General features: G+C 37.2%; 1 protein-coding gene across 3 annotated transcripts in view; it reads right to left on the bottom strand.

The window, feature by feature from the left end:
- The window catches only part of uacab (uveal autoantigen with coiled-coil domains and ankyrin repeats b), a 67,660-nt gene extending 43,265 nt beyond the window's left edge, over positions 1–24,395 (bottom strand). For 2 of the 3 annotated variants that reach the window (XM_058781649.1, XM_058781648.1), the window contains exons 1-2: positions 24,164–24,395; positions 5,219–5,349 (exon numbers count right to left, since the gene is read on the bottom strand). In XM_058781649.1, the coding sequence (XP_058637632.1) occupies positions 5,219–5,349; positions 24,164–24,211 (179 nt within the window). In that variant the 5' untranslated portion in view covers positions 24,212–24,395. Of the gene's footprint in view, positions 1–5,218; positions 5,350–6,100; positions 6,567–24,163 lie in introns of those variants that run through there. The other variant, XM_058781650.1, reaches the window with a different exon arrangement.
- Between the last annotated feature and the right edge of the window lie 2,457 nt (positions 24,396–26,852).

Here is a 26,852-nt window from a genome sequence, read left to right as displayed (position 1 = left end):
ATGAAGACCCAGACATGTCATTCTAGCTTGGCTCCAACTCCTTGGCTGACTCGCATATCTGCGGCTTCAAGATACATTATGTATTTTTAGAGGTGCTAGAGAGGTGGGATGGGGGACCAGTTTGAATTCAAAACAAGAGTTTTGCATGCTGTACTAGTCTGTCACCAGAGTCTCTGCAGTTCAGCAAAAGCCATTTGAACGCATCGGAGTATCTGATAAGTGTGGAATGCATTAGGAATCTCAATACTTTACTGAATGCAAGGCTCATTCTTAATATTTTGCTGCTGCAAGAGGCCTTTAAGTAACTCAAAAAGAATCTTTTGAACTTCTAAAGAAATTTCTGTCTGTATGCGTTTATACTAAAATTAACTGTCACATCTGTCAATGGCGAACAAATTGAGAAAATTCACTAGTCATAAATATTTCTTACTAATCAAACATCTTCAAAAAACATTTTTTTAAAAAAAAAATTAATTAAAATATAAAGCCTGAGTTGAGACAGAAGCAAACAAATTCTGTTACACTACTAAGGACCTTCGTTTGCTGGTTTGCCTCTTTATATAATTGTTATTTATATACATATTATAGTATTTATTAATATTTTGAACTGTCATTTATTATCACTTTAAGTTTAAGTTTCATTAATATTGTGATTTATTGTATATTGTTTTTATTTATTATGTAGATTTATCTTTATTTTCACTTTATAATTTAAAGCTGCAGTCCGTAACTTTTTTGGGTTAAAAATGATCCGAAATCAACATTTAAAAAAGTACATAACCCCCCAATGTTCAAAACTATCGCCTCACTTCAGCCCGATTCACAACGGTTATCCTATAATAATGTTTTCTAATTTGAGTGGTACGGGTAAGTTTTCGCGGGAAATTTGAGCACGGCACTGCGTCATTACATCACGTCTGTAAACAAAGACATTTTCCCGGCTACTAGGCTCTCGCATGTGAGGATCCTACAGGTGGTGGATCTTTTATAGTCTTTTCTCACAACAGCTGGAATAATTAAATGTATCATTTTGATGGCGGATTGTAATCCAGAAAGGCTTATGTGTTTATATGAAACACATGTGAATGAAATTAAATTATATTCCAGTTTTAAATGTGCTTCTGATTACAGATACCTGAGTTTATACAAGATTTGTATTTTAAAAGACAACCAGTTCGAAGGGAGCATAGTTTGCTTTTTGGGTTAAAAGAATTTCTTAACATGAAATTCGAATGGTATGACAATTAGATATTAGACTGTACAGAAATTGAAATCTACACACTAATACACACTATACTCATTGTCACGCAATGCTGATGTTAACATTAATAATTTGAGAATAAAGTAGAACAATAATAATAATAATATGCACGGTTAGATGTGCTATGAGCTAACCGATCGTTAGAATTAATTACCATTGCTAGCGAGATTTGTTGTAATTCTTTTTTCCTCAGTTGGTCAGAACAAACGTGGCAGACTTGTTACTTACTTGCTCAGATGGCAATATATGGTGAAAATTCTTATTTGGGTCACATATTCCAAGACGTAGGCTAGAATCTGTGATTCCCGAGTACAGTATCCACACTGGTGCGGTGACTGGCTGCCACACATTCACGTCAAAACATTAGATTCATCCGCGTTGGAGCCGTGCCGGAACACCAGATCACAACTAGGGTTGGGTACCGTTCACATTTGAACCAGTATCGGTACCGGTACCCAACGGTACCTTTTTTCGGTACTTTACTCTCTGTGTAATAACAAAAACATTTATTTCAGTGAAAAAATAAGTCCAAAACTCTCAATTTCAACATTTTGAACAATAGGACCCTACAATTTTTTTTCTTTTTTTTCTTCCAGAAATTCTTTTATTTTTTCTGATAATCAAATGAAGGCATGAAACATTTATTTATTTTTAATCAAATCAAAATGAAACCCTTTATTTTTTGCCAAACAAAGAGGTTTACTGTTAATATTAATACATGGTAGAACAATTGTGTGAATATACCTTTAAAAAAAAAAAAGTTAATAATAATTGTATTTTTTTTCTACAATTAAGTCGTTAATGTGGTTGTAATAATAATTTTTATCATTTAATTGTTTTATTTAAATTTGTCAGTAAATGGAATATATAAAAGACGTACATTATACTGTACAAAAGTAATATATTTGTTACGTGTTAAACCGCACTTTTATTTTGACAGGTTGCCGTGAAGTTTCTGTGTGTATACAGTATGATATGATGCTGGTTCTCTCAAATGAAACGGTAAAATTCTCATGAAGTGCATCTCACAACATGAACTTACAGGCTGTGAGAGTCAGAGTCCGAAAATCACCACGAGTTCACGTGCGCTTCAGTATTTGTGTAGTAAACAAAACCGCGTCTCCGCCATTCATACATACCGAGGCTAACGGAACATGCAGGATTCATATTTAAACTGTGTTTTTGTGCTTTAGTCACATACACTAGTTCATACCGCGATTCGAATTAAGTGACAGACATTCTTTTATTCATCCAAAACTTGACGAATTCCGTGGCATTCCGCGCTATAGAGTAAATTCCGTTTTTATGAATGGACTCCGCATCCTGTCCACGTCTTCGCGGAAACCACATGACCCTAGAAATGTAAGCACACTTCAGAACATTTCGGTTTGCCCTGTGTGTAGCGTTTTAAAGAGTTGCAGGGGTGACAAGTCACAGGGTCTCTCTCTCTCTCTCGGTCTCTCTCGTATGCGCCCAATTGCGTTCTCAGGTACTGAAATTTGGTACCAAATGATTTAATGTGAATCGATACTTGGTAGTACCGACGCAATTCGGTCCGTACCCTTAAAAGTACAGAGTTCGGTACCCAACCCTAATCACAACCCAGGCAATTCCAGGTTTTCAAACAGAGATGGCGACAAAGAGGCAAAACTTACGGAATGCAGCTTTAAGTTTAAAGTTTAAAATGTAATATTTATATTTTATTTAAACTTTATTTCAATTACACACACACACACACACACAGACAGATATATAACCATTTCCTCTTAATCTTTGAAAAACAGGACAGGTCATAGTGTGTCACTGGTAAATTGAGGTAAAAGTTACTAGAAAATGTGAGAGCTACTAATATGACACTTCACTGACATCAGTGAGGGTTAGATTTTCAGTCTTGCAATTTTACTTAAATCATATTACGTTTCAGTTCCTAACAAAGTTATTGGCCAACTTATTTACTAACCAAAACCAATTTTACTCTCATTGGGGATCTGCAAAGTGTTAGTTACAAACTGTGTGTATAGTATCTATTTTCAAAACTGGGTGTGTTAAATAAACAAAAGTTTACTGCCACAGCAGGAAGGCTTGGTCTATGTTTCCTGTGAGCTAACCATCTATTAGCAAGCTCCATCAAGCAGGTGTATTTGATTCCATACTCTTATTTAAAGACAGAAACACACAGAAATCTGCTCATTTCCATCTGCCCACAAGGCAGAAAATGTTGTCCTAATGCAGGTTACCAATTTACCCACCAGAACTACTGGATTACACCCTACAAGCCCTGTGGTCTGCCCTCCCTGTGAGCTATTCTGACCGGTAAGGGAAATAACAGGCTAGAAATGCAGTCTGCTTGTGGGGTCCTGCTATATATGAACAGAGGATTTCCACAAATCCAAACTTAACATTTGACCCGTGTATTTCACTCGACTATGCACAAAAAGGCTGCATATCCCCATGTTCAGGTCATTTGGCAGCCATTATGGCACACTGACGTCCACAAGCATGTTTCATATAACAGGCTGGTGTTTATTAATTGAGCTCTGTTACACTATAACACCGACCCGGCGACTGTGACGGCGACCGATGCTCTTGATTTAGTCCTGAGAAATTCTAGCACCTTATTACAAGTCAAGCTCTTCTCCACCCACAGGGCAAGAAGAATCTCACACTATGACAAAAATACCCAAAGGGGAACCTTATGGCTTTAAATGAGGGAATGAAACAAAGCTGTGGTTAAATCAAGCTGAAATGTGTCTGTCTGTGCCCTACATAGACCCTGTCAAGGCAGTAAAAACATCAGGGATTGATGGGAGGCCAACTAGGCTTTCTAAAACAGGAAAAGACACAGTTGATCCTCAAGTGTTGGAGTCTACTGTGTGGCCATGTAATAATGTGGAACATCACTCAGTGATATTGAATAATGAGGTTCAACGATTCACCTTTGACCCCAAATACGTTTCCTGCATTTATCCCAAAATAAAAGGCATCATCTAAAGCTCTCTGGACTTGGAACTTTCAGAAGAAGATTAAATAAGCAGTTAACATGACAGTTCAGGAAAGAAAAAAAACTTCTAGATCCTAATTTTAGTCAGTGTACACAAGCATAGATTTATTCACTAAAGACCTACTTCCGGCCCAGGAGGCCCAGGCTGTTCTGGACTCTTCTGGTCTGCACTGGGTCATGCATCTCTAACCACAACATGTTTTCCCATTTTTACTCAAATTCCTGATCAGGCACAAAATACTTCAATCCAGATTAGACAAAAACATAGGGCCTATCAGTGAAACTATAAATACCAAATTGTGAACAAAAGCATAAATACATACATGAATAAACAGGGCTCCTCCAATTTAAAAATGAAACTAATGAAGGGCTAATGAAGTGACAATCAGTTTGATGCATGATAAATCTGTGTACTATGTTGAAAGCAGAGTTTACAATTATGATCAAGAAAAGAAATAATTTTCCTATAATGAAAAATCTTAAATACTGTTAAAATACTGTTTTGCCTATACTACTACAGAAATATTCAGATGTAAAGAGTGTTCAAGTATTTGAATAAATATGAATAATCTCTCAGTTTGTGTGTGTTTCAGGCAGGTATGTGCAAAACTACATACTTGCAAAACAGACTAATTGGTACGCTGCCTAGTCGATTCATTGGTCTTAAGGATGCCCTGTATAATTAGACTGGTTTGGGGTTAATCCCATCAAGAGAGGCCATGTTTCTTAGGGATGTGCTCTTAAGTTAAACAGTTAGACCACATGCAAAGACGACGATAAGAACGCAGGATTCTGGAAACAAGTTTTGAAATACAAGTTTAACTTCACACGCTTTCCTAAACAAACAAATCTAGATAAAAGAACTAGATAAACCAGTTGACCTTACTAATAGCCTAATCAGTTGTTGGATGACTAGTCAACCATGGTGACCCATCCTTAGTGACAGGGATACTTACGCAGAGCGGCCCTCTACATCAAGTTTGGTGGGGATGATGCCCTTCTTGCCAAGCACTGCTGCAACCTTGTCCACCTCCCTCCTCTCCACTGCCTTCATCAGCCGGTCATCATACTTATTCCAGTCTGTGTTCTAAAGCATAGACAGAGAGACACATCAGAACACTCATAACATCAGCATGTACACAAAGACAGCAGTTCAATAAAGCTGCTGAGGTGACACCTATTGTTCATGACTCCCCTAATGATCAGGGTGTAATTAGCTGAATGAAGGAATGTTAACAACTCCAGTGCGCCATGTATTCAAATATTCAAAAGCACAACAGGAAACGAAAGGCTTGAAATCTTCACAAAATAAAAAGGATGAAAAATACTTTTCACTTTAAGTATCTGATGGAAATGGAAATGTTTATGATGTTGAATGTCAATAAAAATGTAATTAAAATAAAATAACTGTAATAATAAATGAATCACCCAGGACACTAAATAACTTATGAACCAAAGTAACACCTGAGGAAATAAATACTTTAGAGTAGTCTTAATACACATTACTCAAATAAAAAAAAAGCTTTTGCATTAACAAAAGATGCTTTAAGTCTGACATGGCCATACAAGTTCACACAAGCTTTTCAAAAGATGTCTAAGCTCCAAAGATCTCAGGCAACAGTTCACTCTCCAGGAGAATCCTGCAGGATTCCTGAATTCTTTGAATTTATGGAGAAAGCTACAAGTCATTCTCTCACACTGGAGCAGTTTAAAACACACATACACGCTCAATTAAATATCAGCCTCCCTCGTTCCAGCTTTTGCATACATCAGAAAAAAGAACTGAAAGAACAGCAAAGTTTAAGGGAGAAGTACCACTGGAGAATCTTGATACCTACAAAGTACATGGAGGTGCATTTGAGCCATCGACTCATCTTGGCGGTCCTTTTGCCGTGGTCTGGAGAAGTACAAAAATAAGAAAAAGTTCTGTTTCAAAAAATGAACACTCAGCCAGCGAGTGTTTGTGCGTTTGTGGTCTTCAGATGAATCCCCCTCTCCAGCAGGCAGCCTGCACCTCGCAGGGGGACCAGAAACCTCTGCAGAGTCCTCGAACTTCTCTCCAGCCCACAGCCTCTCCACGAGACTTCATCACGGCACGAGAAACGGCGCAAACACACAGAGAGTGAGCCGCTGTAGCACAGGGACCAGCCCCGGGACAGCAGCTCCTCCTCCGGGGCTGAGTCTCTGTCTCTTCTCCTCTCTGTCAGACCGTCCTCCTTTCCGTGCAGCCTCGATCTTGCTTTCCGTTCTCTTCTCTTCTCCTCTCCTTCTGTCTGTATCTGCTTTGCTCCTCTATGCCAAATGGCAAGGACGTTCAACCTCTGGCAGTAAATATGTGAGCTCTTCCAGGTCTAAAATATCCCTGTAAACAGCACGCAGACAAGCTCAGGGTGGTTACCTCTTTATTTTTGCCCCTCAGACCTTCCTCCAATGACTGATTGGGGTAGAACTGCTAATAATAAACCATCCTAGCATATCTAGTCCATGAGTAACTGTTACGGTGACACCCGTGAGCAACAAGGCCAGCCAAATGAGAGGAACCTCTGCACTGCAGGCACATACTATATCCCCCTCCGCAGCCTCGGCCGCACATAAAGCTACAACCATTAATCTCTAGGAGATTAAAGTCTCTGGTCCAGACCAGGTCATCATCTGGCGGTCTGAGACGACGCTTCCAGCCTCACTCGCACCGGGGGGGTCTGAGCTGACGGATGAAGCACACGGTAGCAGGATTAGGTGTCGGCTTTTTACAATCAGCTGCCTGGCATATGGAGCCTGAAACCCTGTTTACAATCGGCCCATGCCGTCTCTGTATCTGCAAGACAAACACTACGCAAACGATCTATTTCTAAAAGCAAGACGTCAGCTTTTAATTTGGTAGGTGAGAGACTTGAAAGTGGATCAAAAGGCTGCAGGGACGCATTAGATTTTCAGACCAGCGCCAGTGGGGGAGTTCGGTTACCCCCGAGCGATACAGCAGAATACATGTGAGAATACCCACACGTATAGCATGTCATATGGGGGGCAATGGGAAGGGTATCGACTCTCAAAACCTGCTCGGTCCCATAGAAACAATGACACTGAAATGGATGCATATAGGGTCTAGTACCTTAAATAAGCACAATAGTGAGTGTGTGGATCTGTGGACTATTTCTGTTTTGTTTTGTCTTTTGCAGAGGACACTGGGTGAATAGGCTAAATACCTCACAACTGCAATTCAGTGCCATATTAAAGAAAATATACACTATGTGTCTGTTTGTTTGGGCACATGTGATTGATGCTATATTAATAAAGATTTACGGTTCAACAGTGGCCAACACATATGAGAACCACTTCAATACGGTTTATAAAGTCATCCCAGGATGAAGCACATGCAAATTAAGTTTGCAGAGCTGTAATCTATGCAAAGAGTGACACTTTAAGAGTTCAGTATAGTTCAACTGTCGCTTCATAATTCTTATACTTCAATTTGTGTCATTTCATAGTTTCGATGAACTTGCTATTGTTGTAAAATGACAAAAAAATAAATAAATGAAAAAATAAATAAAGAATGAATAGGTGTGGCCAATATTTTGACTGGTGTGTTAACACTATTATACACGCACACACACAAACAGATGGTTGCAAGTATGCGGATAACCCTTTCAAATGAATGGGTTTGACTATTCAAGTAATTCAAGAGAATTGTGTACTTCAAACTATGTTGAAACAGTTAGAGGTGGGCCTTAATGAAAGTAACAAAATTACCTTTAAATGATAATAATAACGCCTTCTGCTGTAGCTCTAATATGAATACTCCTCAGGCAGGTTTAATGTCTACAACTTTGAAAGTGATTAAAGGATAGTTCCACCAAATTCTGTCATTATTCACTTGCCCTCATGTCATTCTAAACCTGTACGACTTGATCTCTGTGAATAACAAAAGATAATATTTAGAAAAATGTTTCTTTCTTTTATTTTATGAACAAAAAAGACCCGTTTTCCCTGAATATTTTATGAAAGTCATACAGGTTTAAAGCTACATGAGTGTGAGGACAGAATTTTTATTGTTGGAATAATATATTTTAAGGCTACATCAAGCACTTAGTATTGTAGAACTTTAGTGTTCATAACATCTGCAAAGATCAGTGTACTTATTTTCCAAAAAAATTAAATCATCATCAGTATATTAATTGATTCAAATTAAAACTCATTAAGAATCTTAACCACTGGATACAGTTGACGAACCATGACTGTATGCGTTGTCATGCATGAACGAAATCCATTTGCATACAAGGGACAGGTGCAAACAGGTTGGTTTCTTATAAAGTTGAGTAATAGGGTGTGTCGTTTTTCTAGTGCAGATTTTAACATGCCCATGAAATCCACACAAAAACACACTCGACTTGTGTTTTTAACACAAACAGATTAATAAAGACCAAAAAAATAAGCTCTCTGGTTGGACAATGTATCTAGGTTGAATCTTGGCTGCCGGGCAGTCTGGGTGTCTCTATGTGTTATAATTCATGTCAACACCTTGTAAAAATGAAACCCTATCCCCCATCCCAAAATCACACACACATATACACATACACACCCACAGCCTTGCCTGGCAACAGCACACGTACATGGCCATAAATCAAGACACATAGAAGAAAGCTATAGATACTTGTGTCCAGATATACGAAGAGAACACACAGAGAGTATAAGAGATAGAGCAATACCAAGCAGTTATTATGAGCATGGGTCTCATTGCATAAAATGAGTAACCGAGTCAGTTTAACTACTAACCTGCACTAGCCCAGGGCCATATGTTGACAGTTACGAATTATTAATGGCATAAGCTGAAATCTGCACAACAGCTCACTCAACATCGTTGCTCCCTGTAAGGACACCTGCAGCTAAAAATCAGGCCATCGCATACATCTGTTTTGGTCATATTTCCACTCTTCTCACACAGAAAAACTCTCGTCCCTTCAGACCAGTGACATGCCATCCACACATCAACAGGTCTGATTTAGTGCTGCACTAACCACAATCGGCCCCCCCAAAGTGGAGCAGAGAGCGGTCACGCTGGATTTAGAAAGTTCTGGAGGCAGACGTAACCCTCTCAAGTGACTGTAAAGGGTGGGATTGCTGAAGGTGGGAAGAGAGGAAAAGAACGGGATTCTTGGAGTTCAGCCTAGTAGCCTACCCCATCACTAATTCCACATCAAAAACATCTCACAGCCGGATATCACAAGCCTGAAGCAGAGAATACTGGTGTAATATCCTCTTTTTGTATTAAAAAAAAAGAAAAAAAAAAAAAGCAACCAATATTAGAAGTATGCAAAAAGAAAATCATCTCGGGTCACGTTTTTTAATGTGATCCAAATTTTTAGTGCCGAGCATGGCAAACTGGTTTGACCTTCCTTCACAATTTCCCACATCAGTGTGGTTACGGTTCACTAAAAAAAGTTCTAATTTAAATAAGGCTGAAATCAAATGCTGAATATAAAAAGCTGAAATATAATCAATTAAAGCTGAAGTACTAAAATGACTAGAACTAAACTGAAATAAGAAGCTAAAAAAAAAAAAAAAAAAAATTACAGAAGCACAAAAAAAGACCAAAACTTTTGAAATAAAATGAAATCTGAATATATAAAAAAGTAAATTCAACATATAAATCAATATAGCTATATAAACAATACTAATATAAGACTGTCCCACATTCACTTCAGAAACTCATCCCCGTCATGCTAAAAAAATTAAAACATTTTTTCCTATGCACTCATCTCTCATTAAACTGCCCTTATTCATTAACTCATTCAAATTATATGTAAATCACTTGTTTTGTGAAACATTTTGTAAGTCTCTAGTGGTGTTTGATTTGTATTATGAGGGTTAAGGGTCTAAACCAGGGATCCTCAAATCTGACCCAAGAGATCCACTTTCCTGCAGAGTTTAGCTCTAACCCTAATCAAACACACCTGAGCATGCTAATCAGAGCCTTCAAGATCATTCGAAAATCACAGGTAGGTGAGTTTGATCAGGGATGGAGCTAAACTCTGCAGTGGATTGGCCCTCCAGGGAAAAATTTGAGGAACCCTGGTCTAACCTGTCATTATTGTGCACACTGTAGTTAGCTGGAGACTATTTGAAGGTCTACTGCTATGCTAAAGTCGAGTGTCTGTTGTCAAGCGCTGGGCTAAATGGATGCTCTAATTAGGGTCGCTACCCTCCCAAAAGGCATCTTGATGATCTCAGCAAAGTGTGTCGGTATGCTAAAGAAAAGCAGAGAGGAACTATCGGAAGATCTGTTTATATGTACACTATAGCTAAACGAAGATAGCTATTGGCTGATGGCAGTCTCGTCCCACTGACTTTCCAAATATTATGACTGAAAAGGGTGTAATGCTGCCATAACACCGAACCCGAGTTAACAGACATAGGGCATATCTGTTTCTCACACATTATCTAATCTTCGGTTCTAACTATAAGGTAGTTGGCTCTGGCCCCACCAGTTAACTTCAGTTATCTCCTATGGTGTCATTATTACAGTAGGAGAAAGAATGCTAGACTAGTGAGTGTAGATGTCAAACATAGGACGCTAACAAAGTAATAATCACAAGACTTGTTGTCATATACACTTCCTGGTTTAAATGTCTTGGCAATGTATTCATGTAAACACTTATGCACAGTCTCCTGTAAGGGGTAGGTTTTGGTGTAGGGCAATAGCACATACAGTTTGTACAGTATAAAAACCATTATGCCTATGGGATGTCCCCACTTTTCACAAAAAAACTAACGTGTGTCTGTGTGTGTACTGGTATATATGGTTTGAGGACACAAGTGTGTAGATGTAGGGCAATAGCACATACAGTAAGTACAGTATAAAAACCATTACGACTATGGGATGTCCCCACTTTTCACAAAAACAAACGTGTGTGTGTAAAATGATATAAAATAAAAAAAATAATAATTATATATATATATATATATATATACACACACACACACATTTAATATTCAGATCAAAATAACAGGTCAGTCCATTAGGCCTTGCAGTATTATGTATAATTCATTAATAAATAATAATTCAACAATAGTTGAACAATTCAACAATTTTCCTGACCAGACAAAGAGAATGTGACTGTATTTAAATTTTTATTACCAACTTTTTACTTAAATAATCACTTGGAAGAACTTGAAGCAATGCTGATTAGTTGAGAATCGCCTGAGGGCTGCATGCCATTGTTTTAATTTAAGGAGTGAATTCAGCTGAATATTATTTGCATTTTAATTATTATTTGCAAGTTTAATATTACTTTAATGAAATCAAAAATGAAGTATTGTAAACTCACTGGTAATTCTATAATTTTGATATAAAAATGACCCTACTAGAGATTAAAGGTGACTAAAGAAAGAGGTGTTTATTTAGCATTGATTGTAATATTACAGCGCACAAAGCATTGTTTCAATCACTTTATCATTGTCTCTTTGTGGGAGAAACTGAGAAGAATACAGATTTTGCGAAAACAAGACAGGGCCAGACAGGAACACAGACACACAGTTGGGTCTCGTCCAGCTGTTTGATCAAAACCTTCTGATCTGACCTTTGACCCAGTGGTCAGTACACTTCCCTGCTATTTTCCTCTACTTCCGACAGCTGGGTAAAGCCCAAGATCAGATTTCTGCTGACCTGTACAGTGTCATCCTCATATTTCATCCTTCTTCAGACCCCCACTGCATAATTCTTAGCACATCACAAAACCAACATGGGACAATCTAGCGATATCATTGACACTATTAGGCAACTTAATACTTTTGTGTTATGTAATTCTCTTATAAATATTCAAGTCCTTGACCATTTGTCAAAAAGCTTCTTAATTAAAATGAAAAGCGAGTAGTGTTTGAGAGCAGAGTGCTCATTATTCCACAAACACTCAGAGAATCTCAACATAAGAGAGGAATGAAAAATTAACATCTCATCAGCATGCCCATGCCTGTGTTTAGGAAACGTGCAAGCACTTGGCAAGAGTTCAAGGCAAATATGTCGGAGGGAAAGATGATTTCATTAATTAAAAAGCAAGCTCACTACTAATCAGCGCTATATATTGTAACGTGACAAGTGGATATGGAGATAATATTTTGTTTAAGGTTTTTGAAAGAAGTCTTTCATGCTCAAAAAGGCTGCATTTATTTGATCAAAAATACAGCAACACATAATACTGTGGAATATTATCATAATCATTTTAAATAACAGTTTATCTGAATATATTTTTAAAAATAATTTATCCCTGTGATGGTTGAAGTTGAACTTGATTCTATATAAATAATTTTAACACACTGATTTGGTAGTCAGGAAACATTTATTATTATTTTCAAAGTTGAAAACAGTTGTGCTGCTTAATAATGAATAGAAAGTTCACAAGAACAGCATTTATTTGAAATATTTTCTATTTCATTATAAATGTCTTTACGGTCACTTTTGACAAGTTTATGTGTTTTGAATTGTGTCCTTGCTGAATACGGGGGAAAAAAAGGTTGTTTATGGCACAAATGCAGCTGGTCATTGCGCTCAGAATGAGATCAACTTTAAACCAGACTGAAAGCAGTAAGATCAGATGCCTTATTCATCATTCAGTCAGGAGGGACAGATAGAGGCTGTGGGTGGCACAGCATATCTCAGTGGATTCTAGACAGGGGAGTCATGACTTCTTCAGAGTTCATCCTCTGTTGACCGGCGCCAGTCCGTCCAACGTCTCTATCACAGCAGAGGCATCTTATTCCACCAGAGCAGAGTCCTATCACCGCTCTGATGAATGAGGATGAATTCCAGACTAAATAACTCCCACTATAACTCTCTCACACAGTCACCCCTTTTTCAATTGTTATTTCAAACAAAATGAAGTAGGATCCCTTCCCATGTCAGGGGGCCAAAATAAACAGCCTCTGCAACTTACGTTTATTTAAAAGTTCAACTTTTATGGAGCTTTGGAGAGAGCCTCTCTAAAATGTGCTCTGATATTTCCACCTATTTGTTTGTGTACTTGTTGACACTGAAAAATTCCTAAAAATTATGAAAACATGGAACATCTGGATAAAAGATTATCAAAACTCTTTAGCCCGTTTGATTAAATGTGTATTACATGAGAGAAAGAGAGGAGTGAGAAGCTTAAAAAAAAAAAAAAAAAGGAAATGGTCTCTTTAATAATAACAACAGTCATGGTGGGGAATGCTTTGGATTTTTGGCATTACATTATAGTGACCTCGCCTGCTCCCATTTCTGTGGATTCTGGTCTGTGGTGGAAAATAGGAGTGTGACAGCACTTTCTCTAACACATTTCAATTCTTTCCCCTACAATAACACTGGAGCCCCCTAATGGACTGACTTAACCACTGAGATGGATGACTGTTCCTGCAATCCTTTCATTCATCCATAAACTCATGTACAAATAACATGCACTTACTAAACTTGAAAATCAAAACTTGAATTGTGGCTTTTATTTTATCATTATTTTATTGTCTACTAACTCTGAAGCAGTCCAAAACTTCCCACCCACTGACTAGCAAGTATCAAAGCAACATTCATGTCTATGATGTAACTCTAGCTATTGTCAATCCTACGATGATCTCTTCAATATGTCCCACACTTGCAAACTTGCCTCAAAACATCAAGGGGTCTTTAAAAGAACTGACTGCAAAACTTGCTCACAGCATTCCAGAAATTCAAAAGGTCCACGTGTTTCATTAAAACAATATTTGACTGACCTCAGTTAACTCATCTAGGTCTCAGTAAAATCCCACTAGAAAAACAAGAGAAGAAAACATTCATCTGGCCCAATATTGCATTTGCCTGAAGGAAACACCTGAAACAACATAAAGCCAACATAACTCAGAAGTACACAAAACACACCGATGAGAATCAGAATCAGTGGATCAGTGTTGATCAGAAGAACAGATAGCAAAAATGAGTGTGTGTCTGCATGTTTGTTTGAGTGTGAAAGAGACTAAGAAAGGACATCACACCGCTGTGACTCCAGCTAAAGCCTAGCAACCATTCCACTCAGTAACCAATGCTGAGACTGGCAGGTTAAGACTTGTCTCACTACACCCTTTAGAAACTCCTTCTCACTCCCCCTCCTCTTCCTACATACCAGACACACACACACAATGCCTACTAAATTCTTCCCTACATGGGAGAAAAAAAAAAAAGAAAAAAAAAGGCATCATCTAGGATGGTAGACCTCCTTAAGGCATTTCTATGTTATCATTTACTCACCCTCATGTCATTCCAAACATGTATGACTTTTTTCTTCTGTGATATTTTGAAAAAAAAAAAAAAAAAGTCATCAGTAGGGTCAAAAACAACACTGACTTTGTTTGTATATGGCAAAATAAGCACATTCTTCAGCAGTATGGAAAAACATGAGTGAGAAGAATTTTTATTTTTTTGATGGACTACAAGTAAAAACACATTTATCATAAAACATTGTTGCAAGTTATCATTTACCAAGGTGGTATAAATAGCAGAAGGGGTGACAGCTGGTTTAACAGCAGATATTTTATGATGGAGCAAACCTGAAAGAGTTATGCTGCTGACAAAACAATGGGCCATGAATTCATTTCTCCGTGGAGTGGGGTTAGTAGACCATTAACCTACTGGTAAGAAAAGTGGGCAAAAAACAGAGTACATTTGTCAATATATAAAGAAAATGGTCTACGTGAGAGCCGTGCCAGTGCCACATCTCTCCTCTAGGAGGCAGTCCAAACGCCTTACATTAACAAACTATTGCGGATTTGTTAAAATAAACATCCAAAGTGATGACAAGTAAAATCTGCTTCTATGCTCCTATTAAGTAAGATAGTAAATGATTTAGTGGAGCTGTCTGACTCTGAGAAACACCTTTCGTCAGGTTTCTTTACTGCTGATTACTGTGACCCAACACAGCTGCAGTCAAAGTTATTGTTGCTGTGGTTCAGCACTGAGGTGTGTGTGTGTGTGTGTGTGTGCGCGCGTGTGTGTGCGTGTGTGTGCGTGCTGAGATCAGCAGTACTAGAGCCACACAAAATCACAGGCTGTCAGACAGTGTTTGGAGACCCAGTTTCATAGTATGTCTCTCTCCAAAAACTGTACACCTCTACTCATAAAACAGATCAACCTCAAATGTTTCATAAAGGACCTCAAATACACTTCGTTTTAATTTTGAAATCGCGTTCTAATAACGTAGATAATCAGATTATAAATACAATCAATGATAAATGCACTACTTACAAACTTTATTAACACTTTTCTCAACATAACAAAATAGCCTTATCACAAAGACTTAAAAAAAATAAATAAATAAATAAAATTAAAAAAATAAATAAAATCAGCATTTGACAACTGTAATTAACAGACCCAATCCAAAGGTTTTGGGGTCCCAATGCAATTTGGGGTGGTATAGTTGGATACCTGGTCAAATAGCCCATAATTAATGAGTAATCCGAGAGTAATCTCTCTTAGGTATTCATCAACACAATGAATAGTGTCTCTGCATGTAGGACTGCAGCCTCTTGTTTGCCAAGTACATTCCACACGATCAATATGCAGCAACACATTTCATTCATTATCCATCTCTCCAGCTCCTGAGCTGGCACTAAAGTCTTTTCTGTTGCAGATTATAAAAAAAACTAGGTATTATCACATTTTTGAACAGCTACAACGGTTGCTTTATGTTGAAACATTAAGCGTATAGCAATCAATACATATGAGACCCTGGACCACAAAACCAGTCTTAAGTCGCTGAGGTATATTTGTAGCAATAGCCAAAAATACATTGTATGGATCTAAATTATCGATTTTTCTTTTATGCCAAAAATCATTAGGATATTAAGTAAAGATCATGTTCCATGAAGATATTTTGTGAATTTCTTACTGTAAATATCAAAACTTCATTTTTGATTAGTAATATGCATTGCTAAGAACTTCATTTGGACAACTTTAAAGGCGATTTTCTCAATATTTAGATTTTTTTGCACCCTCAGATTCCAGATTTTCAAATAGTTGTATCTCGACCAAATATTGTCAGATCCTAACAAACCATGCATCAATGGAAAGATTATTCATTCAGGTTTCAGGTGATGTATAAATCTCAATTTCAAAAAATTGACACTTAAGACTGGTTTTGTGGTCCAGGGTCACATCAACGACGTGCTGCTATTTTTTGTTGTTTGTTTTTTCCAGTTCTATTAATTAAACATGATTCTTACAGCGACTCATTAAAAGCTTGCAAATTAACATAGTAAACACTAACACAAATATAGATCTTAAGTGACAGAACACTAATGCAGTTTCCTGAATCTTATCCGTTAGGTTTTCTTGTTTGTGATGTTAGGCCTTAATGAGAATTTGGGGGCATTTATGAACGTTAAGACCCAAGTGAAACGGAATATGTGAAAGGTCAAATACCAGGAATACCTTAAATGTCTCAAAATGATGTCATGTGATATGGATACTCAAGGTTTCTATGGTGTTTCTGGGAAAAGAGCCAGGTAGAAAACAGGAGAAGTATGGACAATGGGATGAGTGTTTAGTAAATACAAAAAAAAGGCACAAAGTATTCTTTATAGCATCATGTCTACAAATGAATATAGCCTACTGCTATCTGAGAACACTCTAGGGAGATGAAGAAAGACAAAGGAGGGTCCCTGCCTTACTACAGGCTCCAAAACATACAAAGTCATGGAAGCATGTTGTTTTGTACATGTTTTGAACACACTTATTGTACAAGACAAGTGTGGGCAAGCATGGGAAAATGGCTCAACAGAAAAACAGCTGCTTTACTGCTTAGCAAGCACAACTACTTTTGACAAAAATACAGAATTAGAATAGAAACGAAACTAAACTAAAGAAACTTTTTGTCACCTAAAAGTGCTATACTGAGGACTTTCAACACATGAAAAAAAAAAAATTATACAAAATTTTTTTAAGGTAAGTGGTTGCAAATAATTTATTTTAGCTACAATTAAGAACTAAAAACCGTGTTGAAAATTAGTCAACTAAATTTGTTTATTTAAATGTAGCTAAAATAAATTGATTGCAACCACTTACCTTAAAAAAAATTTAGTAAATACAATGAATCATTTTTTTCAGTGTAACACAAATTCAAGACAAACCTGTTACTTAATGACCCTATTATTTTAAACACTTAATTAGTGAACACATCATCTAAAATTTCCCCTCTCCTTGCAAGTTTCAAAAGCATAAAAATTGAAACAAGTCTCCTATCCTCTAGCAGAAAAGTGGCTGTTTTGGTTGTGTAAGGTGATCTCAGAAAGGGTGAGGCAAGAAATGCCTCATATCCTTTCAGACCCTTCCCAGGAGAGTGAGAATGGGACAGATAAGTAGATACAGTCCGTTTCCGATAGAGTGGAAGGGAGGAGTGAACCATTTATTAAAATAGGGGGTGATAAAGAAACGTGCCAGATGTTATGCTGTTTACACCAATCATACAACTGGGTAACATCTGGTACACATATCAGCACATTCCTCTCTCTCTTTTTCCAACCATCCTCTGGATGACTTCAACAAAAATGGAATGAGGAAGAGCCATAGAAAGCCTGCATACAACTAAAAACTTGCTGATAAGCCCTGCACTTTTAAGATCAGTGATCAAATGGCATTAAACATTTGCCTCAAATGGCTTCTTCCATTTTCAAATGAGCAATGTACAAACTTGCTCAAATAGAGTCTCTCAAAATTCACAAAAGTTTTTCCATCCATCATCATCAACAAAAAACTTTTTGAAACTGACAAAAGTGTGTAAGGGGGTTCAATAAATTACATCACACAACCTGGCCACAGCATTGTAGTCTTTGAATCAACATTAAAATTTTTTTTTTTTTTAAATCAAAAATCACAAGCATAACCAGAATCCATTAATAAACCTCACAGTAACAAACTAACCTGTTTTATAGTGACAATAAAATGTTAAGTGGACAGGGAAAAAATAAAGTAGCTTAAGCTGCTGTGCCATGGCACAGAAACGGGATGTCCATTAACTGAACGTGCACGGCATCAGCCGGTTCCTGTGCAGACAGCTTTGTTCACAATAATGGGAGCAATCTTGTTTTCTGGGTTGATTTTTTTTTTTTTTTTCACAAGTCAGTCCTGAAATACGGTTTTGAAAACTTGGTGAAAAGATTATCCTGGCCCTCCACCCCCAGACCTCTGGCGACAGCAGTTCCTGGTTCAAGACCAGCAGGTTTTAGCGACCAGTACAGAGCCAAATTTTCTGGCCAAGAACCACCTATACTAACGCTTAAAACTAAGCTGCATTAAAGTGCACGTTCATTAATCAGTCTCCCAAATTCTCTGCAGTGGATCAGCTTAATCATTTCAGGTACAAAATAATGTGACATTCGTGTTATCAAAAACTCTTGAAGACACAATTGGTCCAAGACATCCTCTCTCTCTCTCTCTCTCTCCACGAGTGCCTTTCTGAATTAATGAACTCAGATCAGATGAGACCCCAATTGTACATGTTCAAAACAGAGCACACAGATTTTTAAACCGCCTTGAATCGGTGCAAAAGGAAAACACTCTTAAATCATTTATAATGTGTTAACCATCAGACTTAGCCTAATATTTCTTTCATGCGCATTACTTATATAAAAGAGATTCATAATCTGATACCATGTGCAAATCACATACTTGAGAACGAACCTGCTTATCAGGTAATTTTCCTTTCCACTTTAATAAAGTAAAACCGTGCTTTTTGGACTTAATTTACCCTCTGTCAATATACTCAATACTTTAACAGCAAAGCTCAAATTAGTTCTCTGTGAGGAATGAACAGGGAACCGGACTCTGTAACTACATGTTAGTCAATGGGTTCAGTGGAAACTCATCTAATTGCAGTAACGTCAGCTCTGCTGTGTACTGATGACAGGGTTCCGGGTTCCAGACTTTTGAGCTGTGCATATAAGCCTGAGGGCTTTCAACTACAACAAATTCCCATTGCCTGTAATCCCCAGCCATTTATTCATCCTAGGATAACCTTCAATCCTCACTGTCAGTTTCCCACTACACTGGGGGCCTGAGCTTAACACAGCAAAGCTTTCAGAGAGGCTCAGTGGGCACTGGAGACACGGACACAGCAAAGCTTTCAGACAGACACAGCAGGCACAAACAGAGATACACCATGTTTCGACACTCCTGTACTTTCACCAATCAATTCAGGAAATAACTAAATAAATAAATGCTGCACGATATTGCTGGAGGACCGGATGATTAACTCTTTTCAAAACATTTTACAGATGGTGAAAATAAAACTCTTTGGTTATTCCTGATGGGGGGACTAAATAACATGACCAATGGATACAGCAAACTAACCCCAATTACTTAGATCAAAGATAAGCAGTAGGGCTGGATAAAATTACTTATTTGAACAATTACTTAAAATCCAATGGTTTGACGTCAGAAGACTATTTTTCCTTATGTGAAACATCAAATATGTTTTGAAGAACAGTGGGAACCAAAAGGCTTATTGGAGCTTATTGACTTCCACTGCATGGAACGGCAGAATATCTTCTTTCGCATTAGGCAGATGGGGTCGACCGATTATCGGCCTGGCCGATTATCGGCGCCGATATTACTCATTTTTATGATTATCGGTCGTTTTCAAAACCGATGTGCCGATAAAATTATTTAATTTTGAAACGCGGTATTTGGCTCTGATGCAGCCTGTCAGAACTCACCACTCTGTGGCCTCGAGCAGTCTCCGCCACCGCGCATCTGATTTGTTGGGAGTCATGAGTCAGACCAATCAATGTGGAAGACTAAGGCACTCTAACACTGAAAGCGCTTGCTACAGTTTCAGTGATTATCACGCATCAGTTGTCTCTCAAAGGCAGCAGCAGACCTTGCTCAAGTTGCAATCTAACACTGAAAGCGCTTGCTACAATTTCAGTGATTATCACGCATCAGTTGTCTCTCAAAGGCAGCAGCAGACCTTGCTCAAGTTGCAATAAATCACAATCCACTACACTGAAGTTGCAAAACACCTCAATATTATCCATTTATGGTTTCCGCGATAGGAAAACGCAGACGGAATCGCGGAAGCCAGTCATATAAAGGGAATTTACTGCGCACGGAGTTCGTCAAAGTTTGGATGAATTAATCAAAAGTAGGTCAGTTAAATTGACTCGCGCTATGGACTAGCATCTGTAAATACTAAGCTGCAAAAAGACTTATTTAAATATGAATTCTCTGTATATGTGAATGGCACAGACGCGCGGTTTTGATTATACACACACACACACACACACTGAAGTGCGCGACGCTCGCGGTGTTTTCAGCATCTGCCTTCTCACTAAATGAGGACATAAATACATGAAAAACATCCCCAGAACTGCTCTGAGAGTTACTTCATGAGCATTTGACCGTTTCATTTGAGTAAAACGATCGTCATATCACATAAGAGGTCCTCATGGCAACCCGTCAAAATAAAAGTTTGGTTTATCTACTACTACTACTACTACTACAACAACAACAACGTTTGTTTAAAAGAATAATCACACAATATGCTATTTCTTCCATGTTTTAATTTTAATGGTAAACAGATTTGTTTGCCACAAAATTGAGTTTAACTCTCATTTGATTAAAAGATAACTGAAATTAATGTTTTATGGATTCATTTGCACTGCACTGTAAATTAAAACTAATCGAAATTACTGTCACATAGGCTAAGATTAAGAGACTGTCACAAAGGCCAAGATTAGGACGACATAAATTTTGACATTTCAATAGGCTATTGAACCCAGTGTGCCTATAACAGGCTATTAGTGTTATAGTTTAATTAAAATAGTTACAGTCTTCTTCACAACTTCTACAATGGAGCTATGAAGACAATTAAATTATTTACACTTATTATATTATAATTATGAGAGGTTATGCTATTACACATACATTTCTAACATGTAAATTATTGAAGCCAAATACTTACATTTTCCCCAAGCTGTTTAGCTGTAGTACAGTATTCATAGGCTTAATCATGAAGCGTGCAGTGGCCCCACTTTTAACTCTCTCTTTATATTACCCTTATTGTAGATGGATGCATGGAGGATGACAAGAGTAAGAAGTGCAATCAACACCAGGGAAGGCAGTTTTTGTCAGAGCCCTTGTTATTCTTAATTTTGACATTAATATTCATTTTTACATCAGACATAATATATCGGTTATCGGTCCACTTGGTCTGTAATAATCGGTATCGGCCCTGAAAAACACATATTGGTCGACCCCTAGTAGGTATACAGATTTGTATCAACGTGAGGTTCAGTAAATGACAATTTTCATTTTTGTGTGAATTATCCCTTTAAGCACTGCACAGTTGGTCTGGTTTGCTTTTTGGTGCCAGTGCACCCTTTGGAGCTAGAGAACAAAGAAGCCCTTAAAATGGTTATTTGTAATGCAAACCGCTTCAGTGATTCAGCAAAGTAATCTTACCATGATATCTTTCCTTCAACACCAAACAACAGCCAATCCTGAAGACAATCTGCGACAGTCACTTACGATACAATCAGCAAAGAAGGTACTACAGAAAACTACTGCTGAGATATGGTGAGAGGCAATTACATTCAAGTTAGTACAATTAAACATCGGTGAGATCACACTTTAGATGTTATGAAAAGTAAACTGTGGAAGTTTCACTCAACTAAAAAAACTAAATTAAGGTAGAAAGGTTTGAGAAATCGGTCTCTGAGGGTTGATAGCTTTAGGTAGTTTGTTCATTGAAATTAATACTGAAAACAGAAACTGCGAGTGAGATGCAGTACTGGGGACATTGTGCATTCACTTAATTCAGGCCTCAGGCATGCCTCAAGGGCTCCAAAGAGCCAGAAATACCACTGCTTGCACACTATGATACTTTTGAAGACAGCGTTGAGCAGAATGTAAACATTGCAGTACACTGCAATGACTAAACATCATCAGTTCACCCCAAATTAAAATCTCTGTCATCATTTACTCACCGTCATGCTGTTCCAAACCTGTTTGACTATTTATTACTGGCAACATAAATTGATTTTGGAGGAATATTTTGTAATGGTTTTCTGTATAATAAAGGCGAATGGCGACTGAGGATGTCATTCTGCTTTTAGGGCCCTATAATTGCCGTATAATTGACTACAGAGAAGTCTTCACTACAACAAAAACTGTGGAAGTTTTACTTTATTTTTTTTAAATAATAAAAGAATTTCCGCCATTTTTGAAAATAATTTTATATTAAGTGATAAAAAAAACAGAGTCTCAAAATATCTGAATAATAAAGAAAACACACATCATACCCATCGTTCTGATTAATATTCATTTTTATTAATGTTCTGGTCACAAGCTCCACAGCTATTAGAATATTGCTGTATACATATACATAATCCAAATAAACTAAAATATTATTAGTGTATTATTGCACATTTTTGTTTTGCTATTCTCTTTTGGAAATACTGGAGATCCTCGCTCTTGCCATTTTTTTTGTTTGTTTTTTTGTTATTTAATAAGTTTATTCATGATGAGATGAATATTTGTAAAATTATTGAAATACAAATCCCATACCAGAAATGTCAAAAAGTAACTAAAGAAGTTTCACACTCTTCTATATCTAATACGACTTAAAATTACCTTTGTTTTAACATAAGATATTGGACATAAATTAATGTTCGATTACAGGGGATATTCTGCATAAGGTATTTACATTAAGACCAGATACCAACTGTCCAGTTCGGATTTATGAAAATCTTAATGCGGTTCCTAAAATCTGGTTTTATATGGTTCTAAAACACAGGATAACACACTTCATTCTGATTAAGACTGATTACGCATCAATGTGTCCTATGGTCTGACGGAAAAGTGTATAAAAATAAATAAATGTAAAAAACTTCTAACACTGAAGATAAACCTCTCTCATGCTATTTGTAACTAAGAATGAAGATACAGTTTTCTCATGTTATTTGTATGTTAAGTTTTTTTTTTTTGCTATGCTATGTGTGTGTGTGTGTGTGTAAGAATGAATGACTGCTGAAACTGAGAGAACTTTTCCAGCCACTGAAAGAATCTACAGACATGTCACAAAAAGAGAGGGTGTGCTCCCATGATCCTTTGTGTTCTGTTAAGTCAGAGGGTAACCAGTGACAATAGTCCAGCTCTGAAAGCATGTGGAAATGCTTTTTCCCATGTGTCAAATAGGCATCAAGTCAAAACACAGCTCACAGAGTAAGAGCGCACATTCGATCATCAAATGCGGAGCGTAAACGACATCAGTTCCTCGGAATAGTCTTCACTTCACAGTGAGATCCCTTCATTTTAAAGCCAAAACAAAACCCTTGAAAAAGCTCTTCAATAACTAGCCCCCATGCAGCCTCCCACACTGCTCTGGGTGCCAGCCTCTTTGACATGGAAATTAAAAAGAGGGGAGGGTGAAGATCTCAAGGATCAGTTGCTTCTGAATTAAGGCTGTTTGTGTTTTTTGATTCCATGTTCTACTCGAGTAAAATAACACTATTAACTCATTTTCAGAAGCTCAATATGATATCTTAATCATTTCCAGTGATCCCTGGTCTCGTTTTTATACAGTCAACAAAATATTTTACAACTGCAACGAGAGGCAAGTTTAAAGTTTCCCAAAGTTCGGCATATTCATGTTAATTCATGCAGCATAAAGACCAGTGCCCATGTCCCGGCCTGTTAGAGATGTGACACATGATTAAATGTCAAAAGATTTGCCTTAATGCTGGACGATCTGAGTGTAAACCCTCTTGAGAACAAAACAACTACCTATAAGAAGTAGATTAAATAACACACCGAAAAATAAATGAAGCTTATCGACTATGCCAAAAAACAAAACTTCGATTCAGGAGTTTTCATAAAACAAAACAAGCACATCTGTTTTAAACTCGTAACTTACTGTGATGGTAACTTCATGCTTTTTCAGTCGATACTTCAAACTCTTCATGTTTTCTCTTTGGTTGTATAAATAAACAGTAGCTTGTCGGTTAGTACTTGAATAAATTAAAACTACAGTTACGTTTTACGGTTTAGATTGATTACGCAAAAACAACTTTTAACGTCCGACAACACACTGCGAGTTTCACCTGACGCGAAACACCAGCAGGCTTATCTGAACCCGTTTCCTTACCGACAACGCCGTAGCCCAATGGCAGTGAGGGATCGCGGACTAAAGTACGTTCGAGCCAATCAGACGCTAGGGGGGGCGGGACTTCCTCGTGGTCCTAGCGGCGTTTGAAATTGCAACAGGAGATGCTGTTGTGCGCCTGACGTCATCCTTACCTGGAAAAAGGCTGGACTTTGTCTCAGATAGATAGAGGCAATTGAGAGAGTTGTTGTGACAAATATTTATTTGATAACAACACCTGGATTGCTTTGGGTGGAGCCATACAGTTCAGGAAAGACAACTGTTACGTACGAAAAAGGTAGCCTATCTATTATAGTGAATTTTATTATTCTAATTACAGCGCCAATATTTATGATGCTAATGATATTTTCATTTATAACTCAAAAACATTTCTTCTTTCAAATGCGAGTTTGCATTAATCGCTGGTGTTAAACAATAGCCCTAAATGACAATCGGCGCTACAGTTCACAATAGCCTACCAAAAAATGGTTTGCATAGGCTACCTTTATTTTTCAAGATATCTGAATACATGTCTATCATTGGTTATATTTATGCCATTTAAGAGATGTGTTGCCCCCTTCTGGCCTTGAAAAGAACAAAAGAAACGAGAAAAGCCCCTTGATGAATGAAACTGGTGAGTGAGGTGTTTGAGATTCTGATAGAACATTGTTAGTTTTTAAACGTTAAATTTGCATATGGAACACTATATTTTGCCGAAAAACAAACAAATAAATATTAATAAATTAATTCGATTCTGTGTTTGCCTATTGGATATCTCTTTGTTTGGCACATCTGAATACATTTATATATCGTTATACATTGAGAGATTGAAAATTAAACTTTGTCATTGTTGGAACTATTTTTTCTGTGCCATGGATATTGTCCAGGAAGTGACATTGAGATATTTAGAGGAAGAGGCCTGATTGTCCTTGTATAAGCCCTCAGGTCAAGCTCATACAGTTATTCAGCAGGAAATTTGACTTTCTCACTGCCAAGTTTTGATTCCTGGACAAAGTACTGTCACAACAATATTAACAGGACAATTTGGTTAATGACTTCATCTGCCTCTGAAAGATATTTGACACCCATGCGTTTCACATAATTTATAAAAATTGGATGAAAACAGTAATATAATGACAGAGAATTAATGTTGATGTACTGTAGCATTCACAATGTTTCGTTTATTTATGTTCTTCATGCGCAAATCACCTTTCAGTCACTTGAGTCAGGACAAAGAACTGATCAGAGTAGCGATTAAGAACAAAAATATTATTTTTGCTTCATTTTAGACCATGAACCAATTCATTTTCACAAATGAGGACTTGTCATCAGGGATGACACTAATGTTTCCACACTCCTGTAGGCAACATCTGTGCGACCTTCAACTGGTAGTGAGAAATTTGGCGGGGTGGTTTTTTTAGCTGGAAGGAAGAATAATTCACTCTTGTCAAGTTAAGCTGGGGATCGCATATGCAGGAACAGAAGGGGAGATGTTTAGATGTAAATTGTAATGTCATTTCGCAGCTGTAGTCAAGAAAGGGGAAAATGATACAATTATTTTTTTGAAGTTGTAAATCTTCCAACCTTAATGTTTACTTCACTGTTACTTGCTTATTCTTCATAACTATTTGTGAAATGCACTAGCAATTTCTGTGTGAAAATTGTTTCGAAGTAAATCCTACACCGTGTTTGTTTGTTTGTTTTTGTCAGCGTGCTACAGTTCCACTACTTAATGATGTGTTGCCATCAGAAAGTAAGATCAATACCAGAGATCTCTCAGGACGGGGATGAGATCAAGAGGGAAAGTTCACAAGGTTTGAGTAAAGCACTAAAGGATTTTCTTGTCTGAGCCTGATATATGAATGCTGGTCGTAGTTACTGTAGCTCAACTGGCTGAACCTGGTACTATCACCAAGGTCATGGGTTAAATTCAGAGAATATACAGACACTGATAAAATACCCCGAATGAGGTTTATGAAGTCCTTATCACTGTGGACAGTAAGAGATGATCCATTGTGTGTTCATTCGAAATTTTTTCATCTTTCATTTGTCTATGCAAACAAAGCCCAAGCTTAATTAGTCTCTTAATTGTTCGAAAAAAATTCTTAATGGATGTTATTTCCATAGACCACAATGGATGTTGTTATCACAGAAAATATGGCTGGATTTTGAAAGCCTGTTCAAACAATTCTATTAACTATTAGAGAATTTATTATGAGTCATTGTCAGATTACGAAGTCTCACTAAAGATAAAAAATAAAACAGACATGATTAAATAGATTCCACTTTTCATTTGAAAAGGTCAAACAATTAAGATTAATTATAATGATAATAAAAAGAAATTACAACATAAATAAATAACTATTCAAAAATACAAGCAAGTCATTTATACACATGCAATACAGTACATTCACTTCTACTTTTTGGTAAATATTGTTACTGAATACACCCAGGGTGGAGA

Source organism: Onychostoma macrolepis, chromosome 07 (assembly GCF_012432095.1).
Source record: "Onychostoma macrolepis isolate SWU-2019 chromosome 07, ASM1243209v1, whole genome shotgun sequence".
NCBI lineage: Eukaryota > Metazoa > Chordata > Actinopteri > Cypriniformes > Cyprinidae > Onychostoma > Onychostoma macrolepis.
This window is presented reverse-complemented; position numbering and strand designations above follow the sequence as displayed.